Source organism: Mirounga angustirostris, unplaced genomic scaffold (genome assembly GCF_029215605.1).
Source record: "Mirounga angustirostris isolate CCGP_5_RB_7025 unplaced genomic scaffold, mMirAng1.0.hap1 SCAF_1, whole genome shotgun sequence".
NCBI lineage: Eukaryota > Metazoa > Chordata > Mammalia > Carnivora > Phocidae > Mirounga > Mirounga angustirostris.
In genome coordinates this window covers 83,605,294-83,628,673 of record NW_026991709.1, presented here as the reverse complement: position 1 = coordinate 83,628,673, position 23,380 = coordinate 83,605,294, and the positions used below count along the sequence as shown (strand labels likewise).

The window sequence follows — 23,380 nt, the reverse complement described above, 5'->3', positions numbered from 1 at the left end:
GTGTCTGACTCATGCAAGTTGTGCATGGTCAACAGGGGCGTGGGGAGGGGGGGTGGGAGGAAAGCCTCATTTTCTTCAGTCGCTCCGTCTGGGGTTGTTGTGTCTCCTCTCCCCCAAGCCCATCTCACCCCACCCCAAATGGAATTGAAACTCCATTGCCTTTGCCTGCACTGAGCCTAAAAACTCAGGATTTGATAAGGTTACTGCACCATTGATACAATTGCAGATTTTTTTTAAAGCCTCCTCAAAGAGACAGATGTTTGGGCTGATTAAAAATTGAGGAGGAAACCTGCAGCTGCACCAAGGAATAATCTATTGGACAAATATTTTAATAAAAAAATATGAAGAGATCAGCCCGACCTTGCAAGGTCTTCTGCTTTAAAAAAATCTTTATCAAACCCCTATTCTATGGCTTCAATAAACAGAACCCATTACCTCACGGCATCTTTTGTTGGCCCCATACAAGAGAGAACAAAATGGTTATTCAGGGGAACGCTTTCGATTTTTATTGTGGGTAGCCTGCACAAAGAGCCGTGTTATTGTATTTAAAAGAACCATCTGTAGCAGAAACAATGGCATCAAATTATCTTTGAATACCCACTGAAAAAACATAAAGCTTTTTTTTTTTATTCTTCTTCTGTACGGTGGGGGGATAGAGCAGTGTTAGGATAACTGACTTTTTTGTTGTTCTCTGGGTGCATTCTTCTCGCTCCCCCTCTCTCCCCCTCACCCTCTCACTCCTCTCTCTCTCCCTCTCCCTCTCTCTCTCTCTCTCTTTTAAAAAATCAGCCATTTGGGGTTTTAAGCCATAAACGATTTTTCTTGTTGCAGGGGATTGCAGTGGCAAAGCTAGGCTAGGTCTTGGAGGCTGGTGCAAGGCGAAGCGGGTGAAGGCAGGAGGCTGATGGAGAGACTGGGGGGAAGAAAAGCCGAAATGGATTCACGGTGCCTTGGATGGAGGACGAGAGGGGAATTGCAAGCTCCTTCAACTCGTTCTGTCCGGTGAGAAGTGATCAAGCTTGGGCTGACAAGAGGCTCAGGAAGCCCTCACGTTCTTTCGCTTTTTTACCTGCCAATCAAACTGCTACAAGACAACACCCTGATCTGGCATGGACATGTAAGTAGCTTGCAACCCAACTTTGACATTCACTGCTAGCTCACTCCTCTCCGCCCACCCCCCCAACTCACTTTCTTCCCCTCTCATTCTATTTTTTTTTTCTTTTGACCTTTAAGAGATCTGGTAATACACCCTGTGTGGCAGGCATTTAACACAGGCAGGTTTAAGTCTGAAAGCGTTAACTTTTGGAATTAAATGCTAATTTTGATTTCTTTAATAAATGCAGAAATGAAGACATTATTTTATTCTCTTCTGAACAGTTTTAGTGCTGAACATAATCAGTTGCCTTGCAAGGGTGTATGTGTTCCTTTTTCTTTGAAAATGAAGAAATCCGTGAGCCCCCAGAGAGAAATGCAGAAATGAACATTTCAGGCTTCCATCTTAAAAATGTCAAATTCTAGCAGCTCATCCCTACAAAAAAATCCTTCTCCAGACCAGGGTTACATAGAATGGAAAGAGTGATTTGAGCCCAAAGGTACATATCATTAAGGGGTTGCTACTATTTCATCTGGCGTCTTACTATTTTGGTGGTAGTTGGGGCGGGGGGAGGGGTGTGAAAAAAGAGAAGGAAAGGGACATGGCAATACCTCATTCTTTATAGAGATTGACACTGAGGGGGCTAGAGATACAAGAGGACAGGATAAGCAGGAAATATTACCTGAGAGAAGGAATCACAGAGCATGGCGGAGCTGGAAGCTAGGAGGGCTTCTGTGGGAAGTTGTGCGAGAGGTGATGGGACTTGCTCTCTGGCGCCCTCTAATGGCAATCCGAACCAATGTTTTACTTTCTTAATTCAGTACTGGGAAAAGCAGCTGGGTTTTTGTTGTTGCTGTTGGTCGTTTTTCTCTGCAGGCTTAGAAACTAGAGACTATTAGTGGAGTAAATTGATTGTTTTCATCCCAGAAACTTATGTATATGCTTTAAAATTATCAATGTTTTCTCCTCAAACATCTCCTCTCCCAAAATTTTGTTAGACTAATAGAGGAGGAGAGGCTATTGGCAGATTGACCTATGGAGGGTGGCCCATGCCCAATTGTAATTCGGAGAAAGGGATTCCTTTCCTACCTGAACAGCATTCTGACTCTTCTAATATACTGAAGAGGTCTTGGGGGCTGGTGGGGGGGATGATTTGGAAATTGCAGATTCTGACACAAGCTCATTAGAATACAATTTAAAGGGGCCTCTTAGGAACCTCTGTTATTGCGATACGTGGTGGTCAGGGGGCTTTCCTTCCTGCCTCCTTTTTCTTTTTTCTTTTTCTTCTTTCTTTCGTTCTTTTTTTTTTTTTAATTTGGTAGATAAAGGTTAATCTTGGGCTGAATGATAGAGCTATGATTGACAAGAGAAAAGGTGTTGAGGGCAGGTCGCGCTGTCTTATTTACAGCCCACTGCTTGCTGTAGAGTCTTTGTTAGGACTGGAAAGCTAATTTAGTGCTGATCAAAAGCACCACAGAGTTAAAGGACTGGTAATGACTGCTAATTTCATTTCAGCCTCATGCATCCCCAACTGCTGTAATTAAAGACACGCTATTTAAATACAGGTGAAGGGTTTTTTTTTTTTTTAAGTTAGGGTGGGGGGTGGGTGGATTACAATATTATTTAGATTTCATCTTATACATGGGTGTTATGTAGTCCAACATCAGATTTTTTTTAGAGCCGCTTCTTGTCATTTATACCTGCAGCATCGGCAGTTGTGAAATATGTCAATCACACAAAAGCCACTGTTTCAGGGAAAAAAGGGGGAGGATGCAGAACAGTAAATGTTTAGGGGGGATTTAAATATTTGGGTCTCTTATTTTTCCCCTTCAAATTAATAGCAGGGCCTTCGAAATAGCTAAAGTATTTGAAACTTAGGGCAGGGTTAACAGGCCAAAGGGATCAGTGTCAGCTTTTTAAGTACTTCTAAAAAGATCATGTGAACAGATGGAAAAATATATTTTTAATTAAATAATTTCCCCCACACTGTAGCTGCAGTGTTGGCTCAGAAACCGTGTAATTCCTCAACCAATAGGAGTTTCTTTATAAGAACATCAAAGGATAAAAAGCTCTACATTTTCGTAGTTGGTTAAAATTGATAACCCTCCCCCCCACACACACACACCCAAAAAAAGAATTTAGCCTTTAATCTCTTTTTATCCACGAAGACTAAAGCTCTGTACTCGACCCCGCGAGCGGCTCTCGCCTTCCGGGGCTGGAACCCGGCTCAGATGTGAAGCGGCGCTGAGCCGCGGCGCAGGTTCGTGACCAGCGCCCCCTGTTGGACACAGTAGGAGATGCACAGCGCCAGTCCTGGAAATCGCGAGAACCTTGCTCTGGGGTTAGATAAAACTCTTTATTACCCTCCAAAAAGGAGATGGGGCGAGGAAACAAGTTTTTATATCCTTGAAAGATAATATAATTTAATTCAATAAAAAATAAAAAGGAGATGATACAATTTTAATTCAATAAAAAATAAAGACTAACCTATTCCTTCTCCTCACATCCCAGCCACCCCCTACCCCCTTTTGGGTTTGGGACTCTTTTTAGATTCTCAGATAGTAAAACAGGTAGAGAAGCATGATTAAAAGAGAGAGAGAGAGAGAGAGAGAACTTTCTTCTGTGGCAGTGGAAAACCAAGCAAATTACTTCTCCCATTCGTCCACGTTAAAAAATAAAATAAAATAAAACAGAAGATGCTGCTGCTTGCTGTTTTAACGTTGTCAGCAGCATCTTGAATGCCCTCCGAGGTCCTTCAAGAATTGTAACTGAGTCCCTGAGTAAACGAAATAACTTGCTCGTTTTTTGTTTATTTTCAGAGTGTAATTAAGAGGCCAGTCTCTGCTTTGAATGTTTCCCATCCCCCAAACCAATCTTGATCAAACTTTTCCTTTCCGGGATGGCGGTTAAATTCCAGATATTTTTTAAGAAACAGGTGCCTGACACCTTTCTTCTTTTACCTCAGCATCTCAGCCATAGGATTTCAGGGAAGGTGTGCCAATGTAGAGTATTTTCTTTTGAAATCAGCATTTTCAATGACCAGGAATCCAAATTATCCTAGGAGAAGAGGAGTATTTTTACACTTCCAAAAGTACCTGTCTACATAAGAAAGAAGTTTGGCTTTTTCTTTGGTGAGCAAGTAAGGGTAAAAGTACACTTTGAACTCTTTCAGGAAGATAAACTATAAAAATGACAGATCCTCTGAATGTAAAATGATGGGAAAATATGGGTTTGTTTAGGTGTTTAAAATCAAATTGAAACAATTCCAGTGTTAAATGAACACATGATCTCAACAAGGTGTTTTATAATTTTGATCTTCAGGGATGTACTTACAATTTTAACTTGTAGATAAAAACCTTAAGAAGTTAAGAGGTTGCTTTTTAAAAATTTCCCTATTGAAGGAAACCAGATTAATTTTTCATAACAGAATTACTTTTTAAAATATTTAATACTGTGGCTAGGCAAGTTTAAGTTGATCTTACGTTTATTCCTCCCACCTGCCCAAACCAGCGGGTCCGAGATTGTGTTTTCAGGGGAATTGGTGTTCAGTGCGATGAGAGATGTCTTCTCCATCTGATTCCAGAATCGAATCTCGGCTTGTGTTTCTCAATAAATGACTTTGGATACCGTGGCAGGAAAAGAATCAAGGCTTTGATCAGTTTTTACCCGGAATCCTATCGAAATGACGGGCAAGCGGGATTCCCTGCTACAGGCAACCCCACCCTTTGCTTTACCAAAAAGCAAAACAAAACAAAATTTAAAAACCCCAAAATAAACAAAAAAACCGAGTCCCCGTTACCGAAGTATTAAGTCCGGGCCAGTTTTGGAACCAGCGCCAACAAACGGTGCGTGACAGCCGCGGTCCAAGGCTGCCGGTGGCGTGGGGAGGCCAAAGCCAGCAGAATCTTGGAGGCGACCCGCGAAAGGGGATACATGCCTGCTATTCGGAAGTGATGTCGAATTTGCAATACCGGTGCCCCGGAGATGTCGACCCCGTTCCGCCACCGGGGGTCCCAACCTGGGGGGTGGGGGCGGAGCCGCACCTGGCTGCAGGCGGGCTGTGTGTCCCCAACTTCCCAGGCCCAGGGAGAAAGCGCAACCCCTAGTTTATGAAAGAGAACTAAAGAAGTGGGTGGCCTAGGCCTGGGAATGCCACCCAGCTTTCCCAGCGCAGTGTCATTTCTGTGGTTTCAGGCGGCCTCAGCCCCTGCCGGAATCCCACGCCCCACGGGCGGCCAGCGGGAAGGCAGCCCTTCCATCTTTGGGGACTGGGGAGGGGGCAGCGAGTGACTGATTCCTTAGAAGCAGGCAAAACCACCCGGGCTGGCAACGGGCCGTGTTTTTCTGCAGCAGCAAAGAGCCCTTTAGGGGTGGAGCGGACATTTGGGGTCTCTTGTCTCAGCGTCCAAATGTGCCTCTTGGCTGAGCGCCCTGCTTTACAAGTAGTCAATCTTGCCCCATTCAGAGGGCAATCCTGGAGGATGGGCTGTGCTAGCTTGGGCCCACTGAGTCTGTGCCAAGTTCCCTCTCCCCTCTCCCCTCCATACCTCAAGCCCTTCCTGATGAACCCAAGCCTCACTATGAAAGTCGAGGTATGTGGCTTGGAGTTTGGTAACTATTTGGGGGTGGAGAAGATGATTGATGACTGATTGATTATTAAGACCAAGGTTCAAGGATGAGCCCTCATTTATTAAATGTCCTCTTTTGCTTTGTTTTTAAGCTTTGAAGAGCCTTTATCGTTCCCTTGACCCAACCCTGAGACAGACAAGGCGCCAGGGAGAAAGCCCAGCCCGGCTTGAGGGAGCTGAGATATAGACAGATACTCATCTCTCTACCACTCAACAGGCCGATAAGCTCTGGCAGAATCTGGGTCCTAATCCAGGGCCCAGCTGCTATGTGGGTTGCTGAAGGGTGTTGACACCACAAGTACAACTTGACACCACTGAGCCCACGGTGCTTGTCAATAATCTGTGAATTAGGTGCAGAGATTGTCACTGTAGATCATAGCAGTTTCTGAAGGACTCATTACAGCCTATCGTGTCAATGATCTTCAAATTAAGGAGGGGGGGTTGGGTGGGAGGGAAAAGGAATGGGGAGAGCCTACAAAGAGGGAAGAAGGTTGGGAGGGGAGATAAAAGTCAGAGCCCCAGCTCTGAAGGAGCCTTTAAAGATTATCAGGCTAGCCATCTGAGAATTCCACTGGGATGGGTTTGGAAGCCCAATTCCACCTGAGCCAGGGCTGGAAAGGGGCACTGGAGGGTGAGCAGAAGTGGGCCCCTGGGAAGGCGGACTTCTCAAACATTTCTTTTGAGGCCAGAAGAGCTTTTGGGAGAGGGCTCCAGATATCAGTGGGAGGCCTTGAGGATGCCAGGCCACCCAGGATGGGCGTACACTTTGCTTTAGAGCACTTTCCAGGGCTAGCCATAGCCGCAGCTCTGAGAAAAAGTGGGCAGTAGTTTTGTTTAGGGCTGATGGTGACTGTAGGTGATTTTTTTTTAAATGCTTTGCTTTCAGCTTCTTTTCATACAAACAGGTGAAAGACTTTCTTCCTTTTCCTTTGATAGTATTCTTGTCCCTCACACACACATGTAAAGCTGATCAGATTTCTTTCCCCAACTTGCTTTTTGAGGTGCCAAACACCTCTGCCTTCTGAGGTAGTTGAGCGTTGTCACTTTTTGAGTTTGTGTTATGTCTGGTTGTACTTCTGGAAAGGGAACTTGAAGTAACACAGAAGCAGTGTGCACCATGAGATCTCCAGAAGAAAGAAGATGAAATCCCACTTCAGCAGTTTGGAAGGAGCCAGACCAAGGGAGAGATGTTCTCCCTCGTTGGTGGATTGCCGGTGCAGTGAGTGATCAGCCTGGCATGCACGGGGGTGTCATTCATGAGCCACTTAATATGCTCTAGCGAAATCTTAAGGAAGCTTTAGGTTTGTTTTTTCCCACAAAAGTTGTGGTCACAACTAAAGGAAATAATCACAGTTTGGAGAATTTAAAACAATCGTCTTTTTCCTAAAATCAAGGTAACAGTCCTAGTCCCTGGAAAATTCGGGTTCTAAGGAAACCCTGTTCCTTTGGTCTGATTAGTTGCACAAGATAGTGTGGTCAATCAGGGAGATATGTATTTAGACTCCCAAGCAATGATTTAGAGGTGTGAAAGGGCCATGGGTTTGTTGGCCCACTTGCAATTCCTGGTGCTCTGTTTGCCTGGTTTTGTTTTCGTTTTTCATTCCTTTCTTCTGAGTATTAAAATCAAAATCATAGTCTCATTTCTTTTCAGGGTAACTGAAAACCACTGGTAGGAGGCTCTTTCAATTTTCAGTTTGTCTTTTTTTTTTTTTAAGGGAATTTCTATTTAAAATAATTAGATCATTTAATGGGCACACTGCATTTTTCCCTGGACAACAGCTGCAGTGCAGAGACAGATCTTATGTTAAAACTGCTTGATAGTTCAGAAATGGAAATGAAATTGTGAAATGTGAATCCTTTTTTCCAGGAAATATTTGAGCTGGAATATATGAAGGAGGTACATATATTTGTAATACTAGAAGCAATATGATGATTGTTATATATAGCCCTGAAGACATACACAAGTGATTATATATTATTTTTGTTGCTATAATTTGAAGTAAGGGGGAAATATATTAGGTTTTCTTTATATCATTGAATTCTTTTTAAAATGTATTTATTTCATCAGTGGGAATCAGATGAAAGAGAGTGAGTATAAAAAGGAGCTGAATTCAGAGCAGCTCTGCATTCCTTAGGTTTCAAGGGTCCTTACAGCTCTTGAGTGAAATTATTTGGTGAAATTGGGTCTGGACTGAAATAGCATTTGTTATCCCCTTGTTCATTTGTTATGTGTAATACCACTTCTGGAAATTAAAGGCAAGGTGCTGAAGGGACAGACAAGAAGAAAAAAATATAATTAAGCAATTTTAAATTGCCAATCTACCATGCATCCATATGCATATCTATGTCTTACTAAATAAAAAGGGATAGAGATATAGGCTTGCTCTTTGTGTCATCTAGAAACATTTATTATAGGTTCCTGTCAATAATCTTTCACACTTCCAAAATCTGACAAGTTTGGCAATAGGAAGAAAATGGAGGAAATGTAGACGAAAGACTTTCTATCATTTTGAAAATTGCTTTATAAAGATTGCAATATCCCCTCTAGGATCTTGTGAGGGATCCTTCACAGTCTAAAGCAAGTGAAGTTTGATAACAGCACAATTCTATTCTAATTTTTGCTCTTACTTTCAATATCCTAACTTTTTCCAGCTTCATATAATTTTGGAAAATATGTGATGCTTTTGTAAGGAAAAGAAATTCTTGAATGCCTTTCTTTACCTTCATTTATCTGTGTTTGTTTCATGTATCTTGAAGAATCAGGTGTTGATCATTCTAGAAGTCTTGTGGCATGCTCCAATTTGGAGTGATTGAGGAACTTTTTTTGCAATTTAGGGGGAAGAAGGAAACATTTTTTTTTTAATTGGCTTATACCAGTCTCCTTACTCTATAGTTCTCAGTTGTCTTGTGTTAGGGGATAAATATCAATAAAATTTCATCTTACCAGATTGCACCAGCTTTGTCCTACACGTTGGAATTTTATTTTTGGCTTTTAAAATCAGAAACTTTTCTTGGGTTGCCGTACTTCTTCTCTTTAGTTTATGTGCCTCTTACCACATCACTGATATGGTCTCTTTTACCGCAGTATGGTCACTGCTGTGGGCGCTTTCAGTGGAGAAGGCTGGGAGGTTAGGATCCGGAGGAAACATAACAAAAAAGGGAGAAAAAAACCCCCTTCATTTGGCCAAATCTGGCTCTTAATATATTTAACCACTTCCAGAATTAGAAAGCCTTTCTGTACGTTTTCTTCTGTTTTTCTCTTTTTTTCCTTACGTAATGAAATTAAAACTTTTGGAGCCCACAGTTGACATTTTTCAGAAAATTGAGTTATCAAGGCAGTAATTATTTCACGGGGAGATAAAACTCATAGCCCTAACTGTCAAATAGGGCCCTTTTCAGATTTTAATTACAAAATAAAATTAGTCTGCTCTTCCTCGGAATGGCTTGTGAGTGGTTAAACAGAGCTTTCCCCCCAATACTGGTGGTCGTCAAACTCTGCTAATTAGCAATGCTGAGAAATTCCAGTTAACAAGGACATTCTCCAAGACTCTGCAGGTTCCCTGCCGTTTGCCTTCATTTCCATAAGAAGATTAAGAGAGGAGGGGAACACACTCAAATGCAGATGCAGAAAAGAAGCGTTTTTTAACAAGCATCATAATAGTAAGATGCTTGGCTAGTTCTCACCTAATTACTGCAAGTTAAACCTCTATTTGCCACTAAGAAGAAAAAATAAGTCTACAGTCCCCTATCTCCACAAAATTGTTAGTTGCCTTCAGATATAATACTTGGGGAGGGATGAGGGGAGTTTAGGAGAGAAATACCAGTGCAAAAGATAAAACTGAGCTACACTTAATCAGTTAAGGGTTTTTGGCTAGGGCCTATATAATAGAGCAAAATTAAATCAGAATATCCTAGGAGTTAGGCATTTTTGTTCCTAATTTCTAATCTTGCTCTAAAAGGATGCAGCTTTTTGCTGCCCATGAAAGGGAAATGTTATACTTCCTTTAGATTAAGCACTTTAAATTTTCATACATTGTGCCAATGGCAACATTTTTAAAATCTTGAAGGATGAAGCACCCTCTTCCAAGTCTTATTTTGATTCCCTAGTAGTCAATGGTGCATTGTTATTAGTACTGTAGCCATCTGTTATAAACCTAAAACTGTGCTGCTTCTATCATCTATTGTGATTATTATAGTTATTATTATATTTGGGGCCAGTGATAGTGCCGGATTGAAATAGAGTGGCCGGTGATCTGATTTTTTTTATGCATATGTTCTAAAAAATCTAATGAGAAAATTGTTTCTGCTATCACCATCTTCTTTAATCTTATTTTCATAGCACATTATTATGCATAAATGCCAGCCACAGTTAGTTTATTGCCTTGATAAGTACAGCAGGCTTAATTAAAATAAAGCTGTAAATAAATGCAACCAATGATAACACAATTGTAATGTATTTCCATAGCTTATTTATATGATAAAAGCAATTAACAAAAGACCTAGCCAGCCCCTTTAACCTCTTAAATGCATTATTATAGAGTTCGGGCACAAACAGGCATCTGAGAATGTATAAAAGCTTTTATATATTATCCCAAGGAAAAATTTGTGCCTCTTCCTACTACCCCTTGAGAGAGAGGGAGATTAAAAAACTTGCTACTGTAACCATTCGTTATTAAAATATTTATTTTAATACATATACTCCACCATTATCCACATCAACCCCTTGGGTTATTTTTCTTCAGACTTAATTATCCATAAGCTTTTTTAAAGTTTTCGGAATAATGCTACTAAGCACAGACCAATGCATACACAATCATGAAGTGAATGCTTGGTCTGCCCTTCGTGGCATCTGGACAATCACAATTCATTCATATGTTGAATCTCATAATTTGTACCTATTTTTTCCCATAGTTTAACCTCCTACTTATCTGGAGGTTATATGTACATTTCTAAGTTAAGCAAATTAAATCTGATTCTTATGATTTGGTTCCATGGCTTATATGATATGTTAACTTTTCTTTTGTTTAGGTTATGTGTAATTAGTTGGATCTTCCTCCCATTCCCCTCATTTTTTTTCCCTTTATTTCCAAACACCTTCTTTTAAAGGTAAAAGCAAAACTGTAGTCATGGAAAAGCGAATCCACCAGTAGGGGGCGCACCAGCTACATCCCTGAAACCAGACGCGCTGAAAAGCCAGCCTGTGGCTGCCGTGTTGTCTTCTGAGCCTCTAACCTTTTCTCCTTCCTCATGTCCATGTCTGTTTTTAGCTTAATAAACAGAAGACATTATTTTGTTTTGAAGAGTGCCATATATTTATCCGTTTCGAGGAGGGCAGTCTCACTCTTCCCGGGTTCCCGAGAACTAAAACAAACCATAACTTGGAGAAAAAGAAGAAACTGATGGGGGAGGGGCGGCTGACTGGAAATAATAATTTATAAAGAAAAGGATTCTTTTTCTCAACTTTTCTGGCTTTCCAGTGAGCATACTTATTTTGAGTTGGACAGGAACAGAAAAGCCTGGGAGGGCAGGGATTGGAGAAGTTGGAGGGGGGTGGTGATGGTTATGGGAAGAAGGTTAGTAAGGAACAAAACAATGCAAAGTTTTGTAAAGATAATAAATGGAACGTGGCCGACAGATACTATTCAGTACATTTTCTTAGGGTGAGTAAGGGTAGATAGATCAGGGGAGGAGGGGGCGGAGAGAGTGTTACAGAAGAAAGAAAATAAGTAACCCTGATGGTTTAAGCCCTTTATAAAAAAGAAATGGCATCAGGTTTTTTTTTTCCCCCCACCCCCCACCCCCACCCTTTGTAGTCAAGTGCATTTTAGCCACAAAGATCCCAACAAGAGAGTGGAAGGAAACTTAGACGGGGCTTTGTTTGACTCCGTGTAGCGACAACAAGAGAAACAAAACTACCTATTTGTAACGGACGTGCTGCCATTGCTCTCCGCATTGAGCGCCTACCTATTGAAATCTTTACGTCAGGACAATGGGAGAGCGGCTAAAATTACCCTCTTGGGTCCTGGGCGGGCAGGATTCCTGAGCCCCTACCCCCGCCTCCATCCCATCCTCCTCCAGCCTCGGCCTTGCTGGGCTCCCCCCATGACCCGTCCTGGCCGTCTTCTTCCTGCCTGCACCGCCTGCACCTGTGCCTGGGGAGCACCACACCCGCCTCCCAGGCCTGGCGCCCCCTCCGAGCGCTGCCCCAGACCCGGGCGGCGCGGGCAGAGCGGCCACCACAGTACAAGTCACAAGGGGAATGGCAGGGCTGGTTCTGCTCGAGTCCTGGGAACTCTGCGTGGGAGGGAGTTTGTGAGTGCGGCCCAAATGCCACCTCCATACTGTGCCGTGGGATGCCAGGAAGTTGACGTTACGCTGCTCCGTAGCCTGCGCTTCTGAGCTGCTTCTCTGGATCTTTTTCTTCCCCCAGCCTCCTTTTGAAACCGGCCCAACTGAAATCCTGCTTTGGGGGAGGCGCAGGGGGAGAATGGGGAGAGAGGACGAGAGTGGCGGCATCCTCTCTCCATCGACTGAATGGAGAAAGATGGTGGGCGACGTGGCTGGGGGTAAGGGGACAAGCTATGGTGTCCCGGCCCGAGCTGAGCTGGGCAGGGAAGAGCCGGCTCGCCGCAGCTTCCCCAGGCCCGGCCTCCCCTTAAGTGTAGAGTCGGCCGCATAGTCCAAGCAGGATTTACGCTTAAAACAGAGCAAACTGCGTGGCAGCAAGGAGGGTTTTGAGGACAGAGCTTTCGCTCCTAACTTCTTGTTGGGACTGTGTGAGAAAGGGGTGAGCCAGTGCAGGCACCTGTGGAGGAAGAGGGGCGAGGGGAAGAGCGACGTTAAGGAGAAGCACCGGAGAGGCTGGAGTTGGGGAGAAGCGTGCGGAGGAGCGAGAGAACAATGACACACCAACTCCTGCACCGTCTGCTTCCTGAAATACTAGTAGGACAGTCGCCCTGAACCACCCACTCTGCCCTGCCCCACCCCACCACCTTAGCGGCTTCTCGCGCCCCTTCCTCAACTCAGCGGCCTGCACCAAAAAGTAAATCAATACTAAGTTTGAAGAAGAAAAAAAATCGTAGTCTTAGTGCTGTTTACCCACTTCCTTCGAAAAGGCGTGTGGTGTGACCTGTTGCTGCGAGAGGGGATACAAAGGTTTCTCAGTGGCTGGCAGGCTGGCTGTGGGAGCCGCCTCCCCCTCCCTCCTTCCTTCCCCCTCCTCCCCCTGCCTCCCCCGCGCGGCCTGCGGCGCGGCAGGCCCCGCCCCCTTTCATGCAAAACCCGGCGGCGAGGCTGGGCTCGAGTGGAGGAGCCGCTGCGCGCTGATTGGTCGCTGGAAACCCATTTATTCCCTGACAGCCCCCATCACATGGATGGTTGTCTATTAACTTGTTCAAAAAAGTATCAGGAGTTGTCAAGGCAGAGAAGAGAGTGTTTGCAAAAGGGGGAAAGTAGTTTGCTGCCTCTTTAAGACTGGGACTGAGAGAAAGAAGAGGAGAGAGAAAGAAAGGGAGAGAAGTTTGAGCCCCAGGCTTAAGCCTTTCCAAAAAATAATAATAACAATCATCGGCGGCGGCAGGATCGGCCAGAAGAGGAGGGAAGCGCTTTTTTTGATCCTGATTCCAGTTTGCTTCTCTCTCTCCTTTCTTCCCCCAAATTATTCTTCGCCTGATTTTTCTCGCGGAGCCCTGCGCTCCCGACACCCCCGCCCGCCTCCCCTCCTCCTCTCCCCCCGCCCGCGGGCCCCCCAAAGTCCCGGCCGGGCCGAGGGTCGGCGGCCGCCGGCGGGCCGGGCCCGCGTACAGCGCCCGCATGTACAACATGATGGAGACGGAGCTGAAGCCGCCGGGCCCGCAGCAAACTTCGGGGGGCGGCGGCGGCGGCGGCGGCGGCGGCAACTCCACCGCGGCGGCGGCGGGCGGCAACCAGAAGAACAGCCCGGACCGCGTCAAGCGGCCCATGAACGCCTTCATGGTGTGGTCCCGCGGGCAGCGGCGCAAGATGGCCCAGGAGAACCCCAAGATGCACAACTCGGAGATCAGCAAGCGCCTGGGCGCCGAGTGGAAACTTTTGTCGGAGACGGAGAAGCGGCCCTTCATCGACGAGGCCAAGCGGCTGCGAGCGCTGCACATGAAGGAGCACCCGGATTATAAATACCGGCCCCGGCGGAAAACCAAGACGCTCATGAAGAAGGATAAGTACACGCTGCCCGGCGGGCTGCTGGCCCCGGGCGGCAACAGCATGGCGAGCGGGGTCGGGGTGGGCGCCGGCCTCGGCGCGGGCGTGAACCAGCGCATGGACAGCTACGCGCACATGAACGGCTGGAGCAACGGCAGCTACAGCATGATGCAGGACCAGCTGGGCTACCCGCAGCACCCGGGCCTCAACGCACACGGCGCCGCGCAGATGCAGCCCATGCACCGCTACGACGTGAGCGCACTGCAGTACAACTCCATGACCAGCTCGCAGACCTACATGAACGGCTCGCCCACCTACAGCATGTCCTACTCGCAGCAGGGCACCCCTGGCATGGCGCTTGGCTCCATGGGCTCGGTGGTCAAGTCCGAGGCCAGCTCCAGCCCCCCCGTGGTTACCTCTTCCTCCCACTCCAGGGCGCCCTGCCAGGCCGGGGACCTCCGGGACATGATCAGCATGTACCTCCCCGGCGCCGAGGTGCCGGAGCCCGCCGCCCCCAGCAGACTTCACATGTCCCAGCACTACCAGAGCGGCCCGGTGCCCGGCACGGCCATTAACGGCACACTGCCCCTCTCGCACATGTGAGGGCCGGACAGTGAACTAGAGGGGGGGGGGGGAGAAATTTTCAAAGAAAAGCGAGGGAAATGGGAGGAGAGTAAGAAACAGCATGGAGAAAAACCCGGTACGCTCAAAAAAAAAAAAAAAAAAAAAGTCATCACCCGCAGCAAATGACAGCTGCGAAAGAGAACACCAATCCCATCCACACTCAAGCAAAAACCGCGATGCCGACGAGAAAACTTTTATGAGAGATCCTGGACTTCTTTTTGGGGGACTATTTTTGTACAGAGAAAACCAGGGGGGTGGGGTGGGGAGGGCGAGGGAATGGACCTTGTATAGATCTGGAGGAAAGAAAACTACGCAAAACTTTTTAAAAGTTCTAGTGATACGGTAGGAGCTTTGCAGAAAGTTTGCAAAAGTCTTTACCAGTAATATTTAGAGCTAGTCTCCAAGCGACGAAAAAAATGTTTTAATATTTGCAAGCAACTTTTGTACAGTATTTATCGAGATAAACATGGCAATCAAAATGTCCATTGTTTATAAGCTGAGAATTTGCCAATATTTTTCAAGGAGAGGCTTCTTGCTGAATTTTGATTCTGCAGCTGAAATTTAGGACAGTTGCAAACGTGGAAAGAAGAAAATTACTCAGATTTGGACATTTTAATTGTTTAAAAAAATTGTACAAAAGGAAAAATTAGAGTACTGGCAAAACCATCTCCGTGGTCTTCTTTAAAGGGACAAAAGTTTTAGATTGTACTAAATTTTTTTTTAACTTACTGTTAAAAGCAAAAATGGCCATACAGGTTGACATCGTGGTAATTTATAATAGCTTTTGTTTCCCAACTTTCCATTTTGTTCAGATAAAAAAAAAAACAACCCAACAACATAAATTACTGTGTTTGAAATATTTTCTTATGGTTTGTAATATTTCTGTAAATTTATTGTGATATTTTAAGGTTCCCCCCCCCTTTATTTTCCGTAGTTGTATTTTAAAGATTCGGCTCTGTATTATTTGAATCAGTCTGCCGAGAATCCATGTATATATTTGAACTAATACCATCCTTATAACAGGTACATTTTCAACTTAAGTTTTTACTCCATTATGCACAGTTTGAGATAAATAAATTTTTGAAATATGGACACTGAAATTATGCTTGAGTCTTTCATTTATTTGGATAACACTGATATATACATAACTCCTCGGGGTATATACTGTGCTCAGCCAAGAAAGCAGAATACCTAAAACCTTGATATTTTAGTCCAATAGCATGTGCTAATGTTAATTGCAACAAATAAATGTCTGAATGATTAATTGAATAAGTACTCTCAAAAAATTGAAATGCTTATATCATTTCTAAAGAAGAAACTAGAGGCATATATTGTAAATCCACCCCCTCCTTTTCTAAGCAGCATGAATAAGCATGATGGGGACTTATACTTAAAACTGATTTATGCCACTTGTTGCCAGGAAGAAGGAGTCAATTCTGAAAATTTTCATGTAGCTCAGCAGATGGGGTATTGAGCCAAATCAGAACCAGGTTGGCTGGTTTTGTTTTCGTTTTCCTCAATGCACAATGGCCCTTTGGAAACCTGGTTATAGGGGAAAATGATGCTTCTTGTATCGGAATAATTGCAAACTAGACATGCAAAGTGCTCATCTGCTGGGTGGGTGTTTGGATTACTTCAGTCCTGCTATTGTTTGAGAGGAAACAAGTGGTTTGCTTTCTTTGTTCCTTGGCTTCATAAACTTTCTCTTCTACATTTTCCTGTTTAGGGGCGAGGGAAAGCAAAGAGCGCCTTACGAACCCCCCCCCGACTTATCACGGCTATTTTTTATTATTATTATTTATTTTCTTTTTTCCTCTCTCTCCCTCCACGTATTCCATTTCTTAAATTGGCAGCGCGGGTCCAAGCCTGTAGTCCCAAATCGGATATCTCTGCAGCTGATAACGAGCAAAAGAGAAGCCAGGCAACAGCCATATTAAAGAAGAAAACAATCAACTCTGAGGTAGATATTTTACTTTGTCCGGTCTAATCACATTTGGAGATGATTATGCTTTTGATCTGTTAACCATGTTTTACTACAGTGGTAGAGAAGTAGGGGGAGGGGAAAGGGGTGGGGAAACAAGATTGGATTTGTTGTTTTCTTTTGCCCTAGGAAAGGTAAAGAAAGACTATAGTTGTCCTCAGTGGGAGCGGAAAAGTTGGGGAATCGCCATGGTCTTTGAATTAGCGATGTTTCTACATCACAACCGACCCGCGCTTTGGCGCAGCCGGAGAATCTGTAGGACCGACTCAGGGACTTTTCTTCCTTATTTACTGCTTACCTCGCTCAACTTCCCCGACCAAAGGGGACCAGGAACCACGAGTCAGGCATTTTTAAGAGCGTGGGTTGCTACCCACAATTTCAAGGGCTTGTTGTGTCAACTTGCTACAACTTTGGAGAAGTTGGAATCCGGCAGCGCCTTCCACCCTTGAGTAAAATACCGGCTGCAGCCACTAAGTTAGCTCAACCCGTTGGTTTGCACTTTCTCGTTTTCCAAGAAAGTATTTCTCTCTCGTGGTGTTGCTAATGTTAGTTCTGGGCTCAGCTGGAGATATCCTCATATTTTCTGTATTTTTATTTCATGTGGTTTGCTTTATTTTTGGTGTGTATTGGTTTTCAATTTCTTTTTTAAAAATTCATTTTAGGGTAAAGGACAATTATTATGCCAGTTCCCAATTCTAAGCGAGGCATTTCCCCCCCTAATTAATGCAGAGACTCTAAAAGAATTTCCCCCGGCCTGGCCAGCCATTGTAATGCATATACGGATTATTCACGTGGTAATGAGCACATTCGCCAGTTCTTGCTCACACATACGAATAAAAGAAACTTTGAATAAAGATCCAAATGATCTTGCTGGGGGGTGGGGAGGATATTCCCGGAATTTGAGCCAATCAACTATATGGAGCGTATATATTTGAAAAAAATAGAGCTATATTAGAAATATGTATAGGGCTTAGAGTAATTGCACTGCATTAGGCTCCCTTAAAAAACAAAACAAAACAAAAGAGCCCACAGGATCATACTAAAAAAAGCAACAACTTTTTGGCAAAATGCTCAAGTTCAAATATTTTGCAAGAGGGAAGAGAGCAATTTTAGGAAGTTGAACTAGTTTTGAGTGATTGTCACTGTCTGCCTAAAACAAGAGAACTCCCATTTTCCCTCCTATCCCTCCATATCTCCTACCTAAATGAAAGCCAAATGATTTTGCTCGCAAATATAAATTCTTTTGATAAACTGCATTTGAGGAAAATGTCATATATTTTATTGTTTATTTGATTGGGCTAAATGATTCCCCAAGATGTGCAGTTTCATGACTAGATTAATATTGAACATACAATATTTTAATTATAATATGATTTCCAAGAAGGGGGTAAACCCATAAACTTGCCCAGAGATGGTTATCTCTCAGTGCTGAAGTTAGTTGTTGAAATGTTCAGTTCCTTCCTTGGGATATTATTCTGTTCACAAAAACCATTCAATTTCCAGTCAAAGGAGTGAATTTAATGTTTTGTTAACCTTATACATGGAATGGAAATGTGTAGTAGGATGAGATTATAGTTTGTTCCCTCTGCAATTTTTTCTTTCCCCGCACCCCCGCCCCCTACTTTAAATAAAGAGCGTTAAAATATTTTGCTGAGCTGTAGTAGATTAGCAAGGTTTCTTGCCAATGCTGGGAAGCTGGTATTACAGACGGTCCCAGGGGAAAATGGCTCACATTAACCACTAAATGAATATTTGACAAGGGCTCATTCGGAGGTATTATTACTATAAACGTGTCCCTACTGGACTTTTCCAGGGTCAAAGAGCAACGCTTCAATTAATTATTTAGTCTGCTAGTAGATTTGGTTGTAATAGCTGTACTTATTTCTAGAACCGACACATTCTTACAGTAGGAAATCTCAGGAGAATCTTCTCCATCAGCCATGCCTTGGATTGAAATACACACAGAGCCCTGGCATTCTAAATCTGACTTTTTCATAAAACCTTTTCCTGGGCTGAGAGTTGGGGGGATAGTTTCTTTTTCTATTTCATTTACTGGCTTTGTTTTAAAAGAAAAAAAAAAACATAAGAAGTTACCTTAGATTCTCCATCATGTCTGGAAAGGTCTTTTAGGGCCTTGCAGTTTGGGAAGAGAGGGGAGGGGATTTATTTATAACCTTTGCCTTTTCTAAGTGGAGATGTCACAGGATTTCAGAGACTCAGCCAGGTTCTGAATTTAGAAGGACACACATTTGCTGTTTGCCAATAAAATTCGGGTTTTAAAATGGAAGTCTCCATAGGCTGAGTACTCTGAGTTCTAGTAGTCTCAGAGTAAATTGGGGTACAAGATAGTCCCTCCTTCCCTCCCCACCTACTGGTTTGAACATTTCCAGGTGTAGTGGGGTGAGGGGGGGGACGGGCAAGTGTTCCATTTCTGCTCTGTCATAAGTTCCTCTGGGGCCCTGGGTAAAATGGTAAGGGAATGATTTTGAGAGTAAGATTCCTTGACAATAATATAAGGTGAATGAATAAGAGATAAGCTGCAAGGGGTGGGGGGACGGGATGCAGTAATTACAAACCCAATTCATTCAGCTTTTCAGAACTTTTGTTGTGGGAGCTCCATTGACGGGTTTTGAGCCGCCAGTTTTCTCACATTAAAAAGAACTGATCAGCGCCTCAGGGGGACAAGAAATACCGCTTAACTGCATAGTGATTGGGTCTTCATTTAGAACCCTTACAAGAAGAAATTTAAACAGTGCCTTTGTGTGCACAGGTTTACTTTTCAACTGCTAACAGTTTATAGCTAACTGCTTTGAGATTGAAGTTTGACTGTGGTTTGATCGCCTGCTTGTTGGCGCTGCTTATTTATTTATTTATTTATTGTAATGAAAAGAGCTTTTTATATCCTCCCCCCTTTATTTCTTGCTCTTGGAGAATTTTGCAAAACAGGTCCTCATATTTTGCTTTCTGGAAGGAGTTTCTTTCGCCTTGAGCCTTAGCAGAGACTTGAATTAACACTTCTCCAACACTTTGCACCTCCCCCCTCCCATTATTGCCTTAAAATAATTTGCATCTCACTCTATTATTATTATTATTTTTAATGCTGCCTTTTCTTGCTTTCAGAGCAAAAACTGCTTTGGACAGCTACAAGGGAGGTTGAGGATGAGGGTTGATTTATTTCTTTTCTTTGCGCCTTTTTTTTTTTTTTTTTTTTACTAGAGTTGGAAGATGGTTGGGTGGATTTCTTTAGGGACCTCGTCTATGAGGTGGATCCCTTAAAGACAAGAGAAGGGGAAGAAACACTTGAACTTTACTGTGAAAATGTGGATAAAATCCAAAGGGACACAGCCTCTGGAGTTCTAGAGTAAGCAGCTGTGGAAGGAGCTTTCCAAAGACAGAGAAATTGCCCAAACCAGAGAATTTGTTTGGTGGCTCTCATAGTTATTTTCTATTAAAAAACTTCTCTGAAAACCTGCTTCTGATATCACCCAGGGAGACTTGTAACTGCTGTTCCTTCTCACAGTGCTGTCCAGTTTTACAATTCTTGTTTTCAGTTTTTATGTTTTGCTTCTGTAGCCTTCAGGAAATAATGGTCTTGACTTTCTTATTCTAACTGTGAGATCCTCTGGGAGGATGGCTTGCTAAGACAAGGCTAAGATTTCCCATGGCAGAGAGCTCTCTTTCTGTATGCAGGTCTAGATGGATTTTATTTTATATTTTGGTGTGTAATGGTTCTATTTCCGATTCCCTGAGTGGTGTACTCAGTTTCTCTTCAAAAGCAAGTAGAACGTCCTCTCATTTCAGGATGCAAAGATATTTGCTGCTTCTGGGCTTTTGGACTTGAGATGCTTGCTCTACTTTGCAAAGAAGTGTCAGGTGATTTAAAAGCTTCAAGGAGTCGTTCGTTACATTACCCTCGTCTGCCTGCGTGCACAGAATGAAGTGTGCACTGTTAGGAAAGATTTCGGCGCTTTGAACTATCATTTGCCTTCCTCCCTTGGGTTTCGGTGCGGGGCGCGACGCAGGGCCGGGAGCGCGCGGGCCTCCCCCCCGCCTGCCCTGGGGAGCCCGCCGCAGCCCGCGCCGGAGCCGAGGCGCGGGCAGATGGAAGCGGAGGCGGGCAGGCGCCGGCCGCGGACCTGACGTCACCGTGGCCCTAGCCAAGGCCCCCATGGGGCTCCCTGGGAAGGTGCTGCGTAGGGCTCGAGTTTTCTCCGCCCGGACCCTGCCAAAACGGCCCGATTTCCTCTCTCAGCCCTGGACGGTCCCGTGTCGCGCCAGTCTGCAATGCCTCCCGAGGTGTTTCAGGCCCTTGCTTCTCCAGAGTTCTCTCCGTCCTGCACCCCAGCCCTAGCCCTCTCCATGTTGACCTCGTGACCCCAAAGATGGTTCTAGGCCCCAGACTTCCCCAGTCAGAGACTGTTCGACTCAAGTCTTGCTTTCCTCTGGCCTCTCACCGCAGGCCTTTACTTTTAAAAGGTTGTTTGTCCTTGTTTGGTGCCAAGGCTCAGCATTAGTAATCGAGCTCTCAGTACTTTCCGAAGCCAGGGGCAGTGGATCGGCATGGCTGTGGGGAAGCTATAGGAGCGTTTTGGGCTTCCCGGAATATTGGGCCCCTCTAGGATCAGAGTAGGTAGGAATGGATGGTGCATCCATCTTCCATTTGTAAAATAGGGATAATACTTCTTTACCTGGCAGAAGATGAGTACAAAGCCACTGACACAAAATAGGATTCACTGATAGCTATTACTTTTCTTACTGGCCAGCGGAATTAGGTGGTAGGGAAGGCAAGAGATTCCCATTTTGGACTCTAGAGATAATACAGAAATTCGGGTCCCCTTTCTGGCCTTAGGAGGTGAAATTAGCCTTGTTCAGACCACCCTGCTTCCTTTGCCAGTTCTCTTCCTGGCTTAGGGTTCGCCTAGGAAGTTATCAGGCAAACTTGCCATCCCCGGGCATCTTCTTAAAGGGAGGGAGACCGGCATTCTGGGCAGGAGCCGCCCCCACCCTCAGAAGGCAGAAAAATAATTACTGTATTAAAAGGAGCGGTGAATTCTTCCCAAGGGTTCTTATCGCTGGCGGCCAGGCCAGAAGCGGGACTGCGCCCCCACCCCCACCTCGTGACGTCAGGGTCTGCAGGGCCTCAGGGATGAAATGATTCGTTTGAGTGTTCAGAAAGGGCAATCCGTACACTGCAGGGCGAGGCCAGTGGAGCCGGTCACCGTTCCCACTACCCAGCCCCAGCTTTTGAGGCTCTGTCCCCCAGAGCATAAGCAAACACACGACTAGCCAATTTTAAAAGCACGTAGACAGTCACACACGCAATACCCATCACCACACCACCCGAGCTCGCAGGCAAACCCTTCTATGTGTGTGTGCCTGTGTAATTTGATTTGCTAGCTAGAGTTTGTTGTGAGGTCTGAATGAGTTGGGGTTTTTTGTCGTTTTGTTTTATTCTTCTTTATGCAGATCACACCAAAAGCCTTTACAGAGTACACTGTAGCTTTATTCTATTTGGCCCTACATAAGTTTCAGCAGTGGGTTAAGAATTGGACTTCCAAGAGTTTTCTGGTTCTATACGGAGCCATAGTTAGGACAGTTGCTTCTGGCTTGCCATTGCTATGCCATTTCCATTTTCTCTGTCCCCTGCCACTCCTAATGATTCGTGTAGCATTTTATAGTCATTTTAGAAGCGAGAAAGTACTGCTGAGAGAACTCCTTGGAAGAGTTATTTAAAATGTAGACAAGGGGGAAGACATTTGGTCTGCGGACTCTGTGAAATGGATAGAATTATTCGTTGGTTGAAAGCACCTCAGCATTTCCAGAAGACATACTTCCCAAGTTTTCTTTGCAAATCAACTTAATTCATTGAATGCCTGTCCAATGGGAGGGGTGCTGGAAACTAGACCTTGTTTTGATATTGGTCCAGGATCTAACAGACTAATGATTTGCTGAGAATTGGCCAATATTTCACATGCAGTCAATTCAGTATCAACTCACATCCAGGTCGATTTGACTATCACACTTAACAGTTCAAATCTGGGTTATTGCATAACATTACAGTTTAATCAGTCTGAAATACTAAGTGGCAAGCCTGTCTTCTCCTGCTCAAAGTCTTTTTCCCTTTCTTTGTTTCCCCCTTCTTCCCACCTCCAGGGAAAATATCTTAAAATCAAGTTTTCCTTGTGAGAGTTTGTTTACCCCAACTTCTGTTAAACTAGACGAACACTCTCTCATCAGCTTTCTAAACACTCTCTCATCAGCTTTGTGAAATGGTGCAAAAACATCTTGGAATCTAAGATGGCAAAATAAACCTGAGCATATGGGGGGAAGACTTCATTGTTAGGAAATAGATTTAAATGTTTAGCTCACACTTCAGCCTTGATGCCTCTCTTACCACCCTCTCCTGCTTCTCTCACTGCCTGCCCCTGGCTCTTGGGTACCCCACCTCTATTAGCAAGCTGCTTCACCGGCATAAATTATGAATGCATTTCAAGCCGGCCCTTTTGATAAGATAAATCAGGGCTTTTCTCTTTTGCATGTTTCTGCTTCCATTCCTATTGAAACTTCCTGCGCCATGCTGCAGTGTCTTTCTACAAACTTACTATCCTCATATAAACTATGGAGGTATGTTTTTAATAGGAAAAATCAGGTAATCTTTTTTCAAGAAGCTTTACAAGTTAAGGATACAAAATATTTCATAGTTAGTTGTGTGAGCTTCCAAATTAGCTGCATATAAAGTATTTTAAGATTTTTTTTTTTTTTTTTGGCTGTCACTGGCTGGCAATACTCATTTTGTGTGTGTGTGTTGGTTTGAAAAGCAGGAAGAAATGTAATGAATTGAGTGCTGTCAGAGATGTCTTCTGTTTGAACAATCTG

At 44.2% G+C, this 23,380-nt stretch overlaps 1 protein-coding gene and 1 long non-coding RNA gene across 2 annotated transcripts in view; both read left to right on the top strand.

Moving 5' to 3' along the window:
- LOC129045373 (uncharacterized) overlaps positions 1-23,380 on the top strand; it is a 716,354-nt gene that overhangs the window by 674,409 nt on the left and 18,565 nt on the right. Inside the window, exons 10-11 of the long non-coding RNA XR_010409492.1 lie at positions 832-1,117; positions 16,377-16,483. This is a non-coding gene — a long non-coding RNA (uncharacterized LOC129045373). The remainder of the gene's footprint in view (positions 1-831; positions 1,118-16,376; positions 16,484-23,380) is intronic.
- SOX2 (SRY-box transcription factor 2) lies at positions 13,017-15,361 on the top strand. Its single transcript, XM_045863677.3, has one exon. It carries the CDS (start codon positions 13,534-13,536, stop codon positions 14,500-14,502), a length of 969 nt encoding a protein of 322 aa, XP_045719633.1. The 5' UTR covers positions 13,017-13,533; the 3' UTR covers positions 14,503-15,361.

Bases quoted from the DNA above. Each gene is read 5' to 3' on its own strand.
- SOX2 (XM_045863677.3), top strand. From the start codon at position 13,534: ATGTACAACATGATGGAGACGGAGCTGAAGCCGCCGGGCCCGCAGCAA.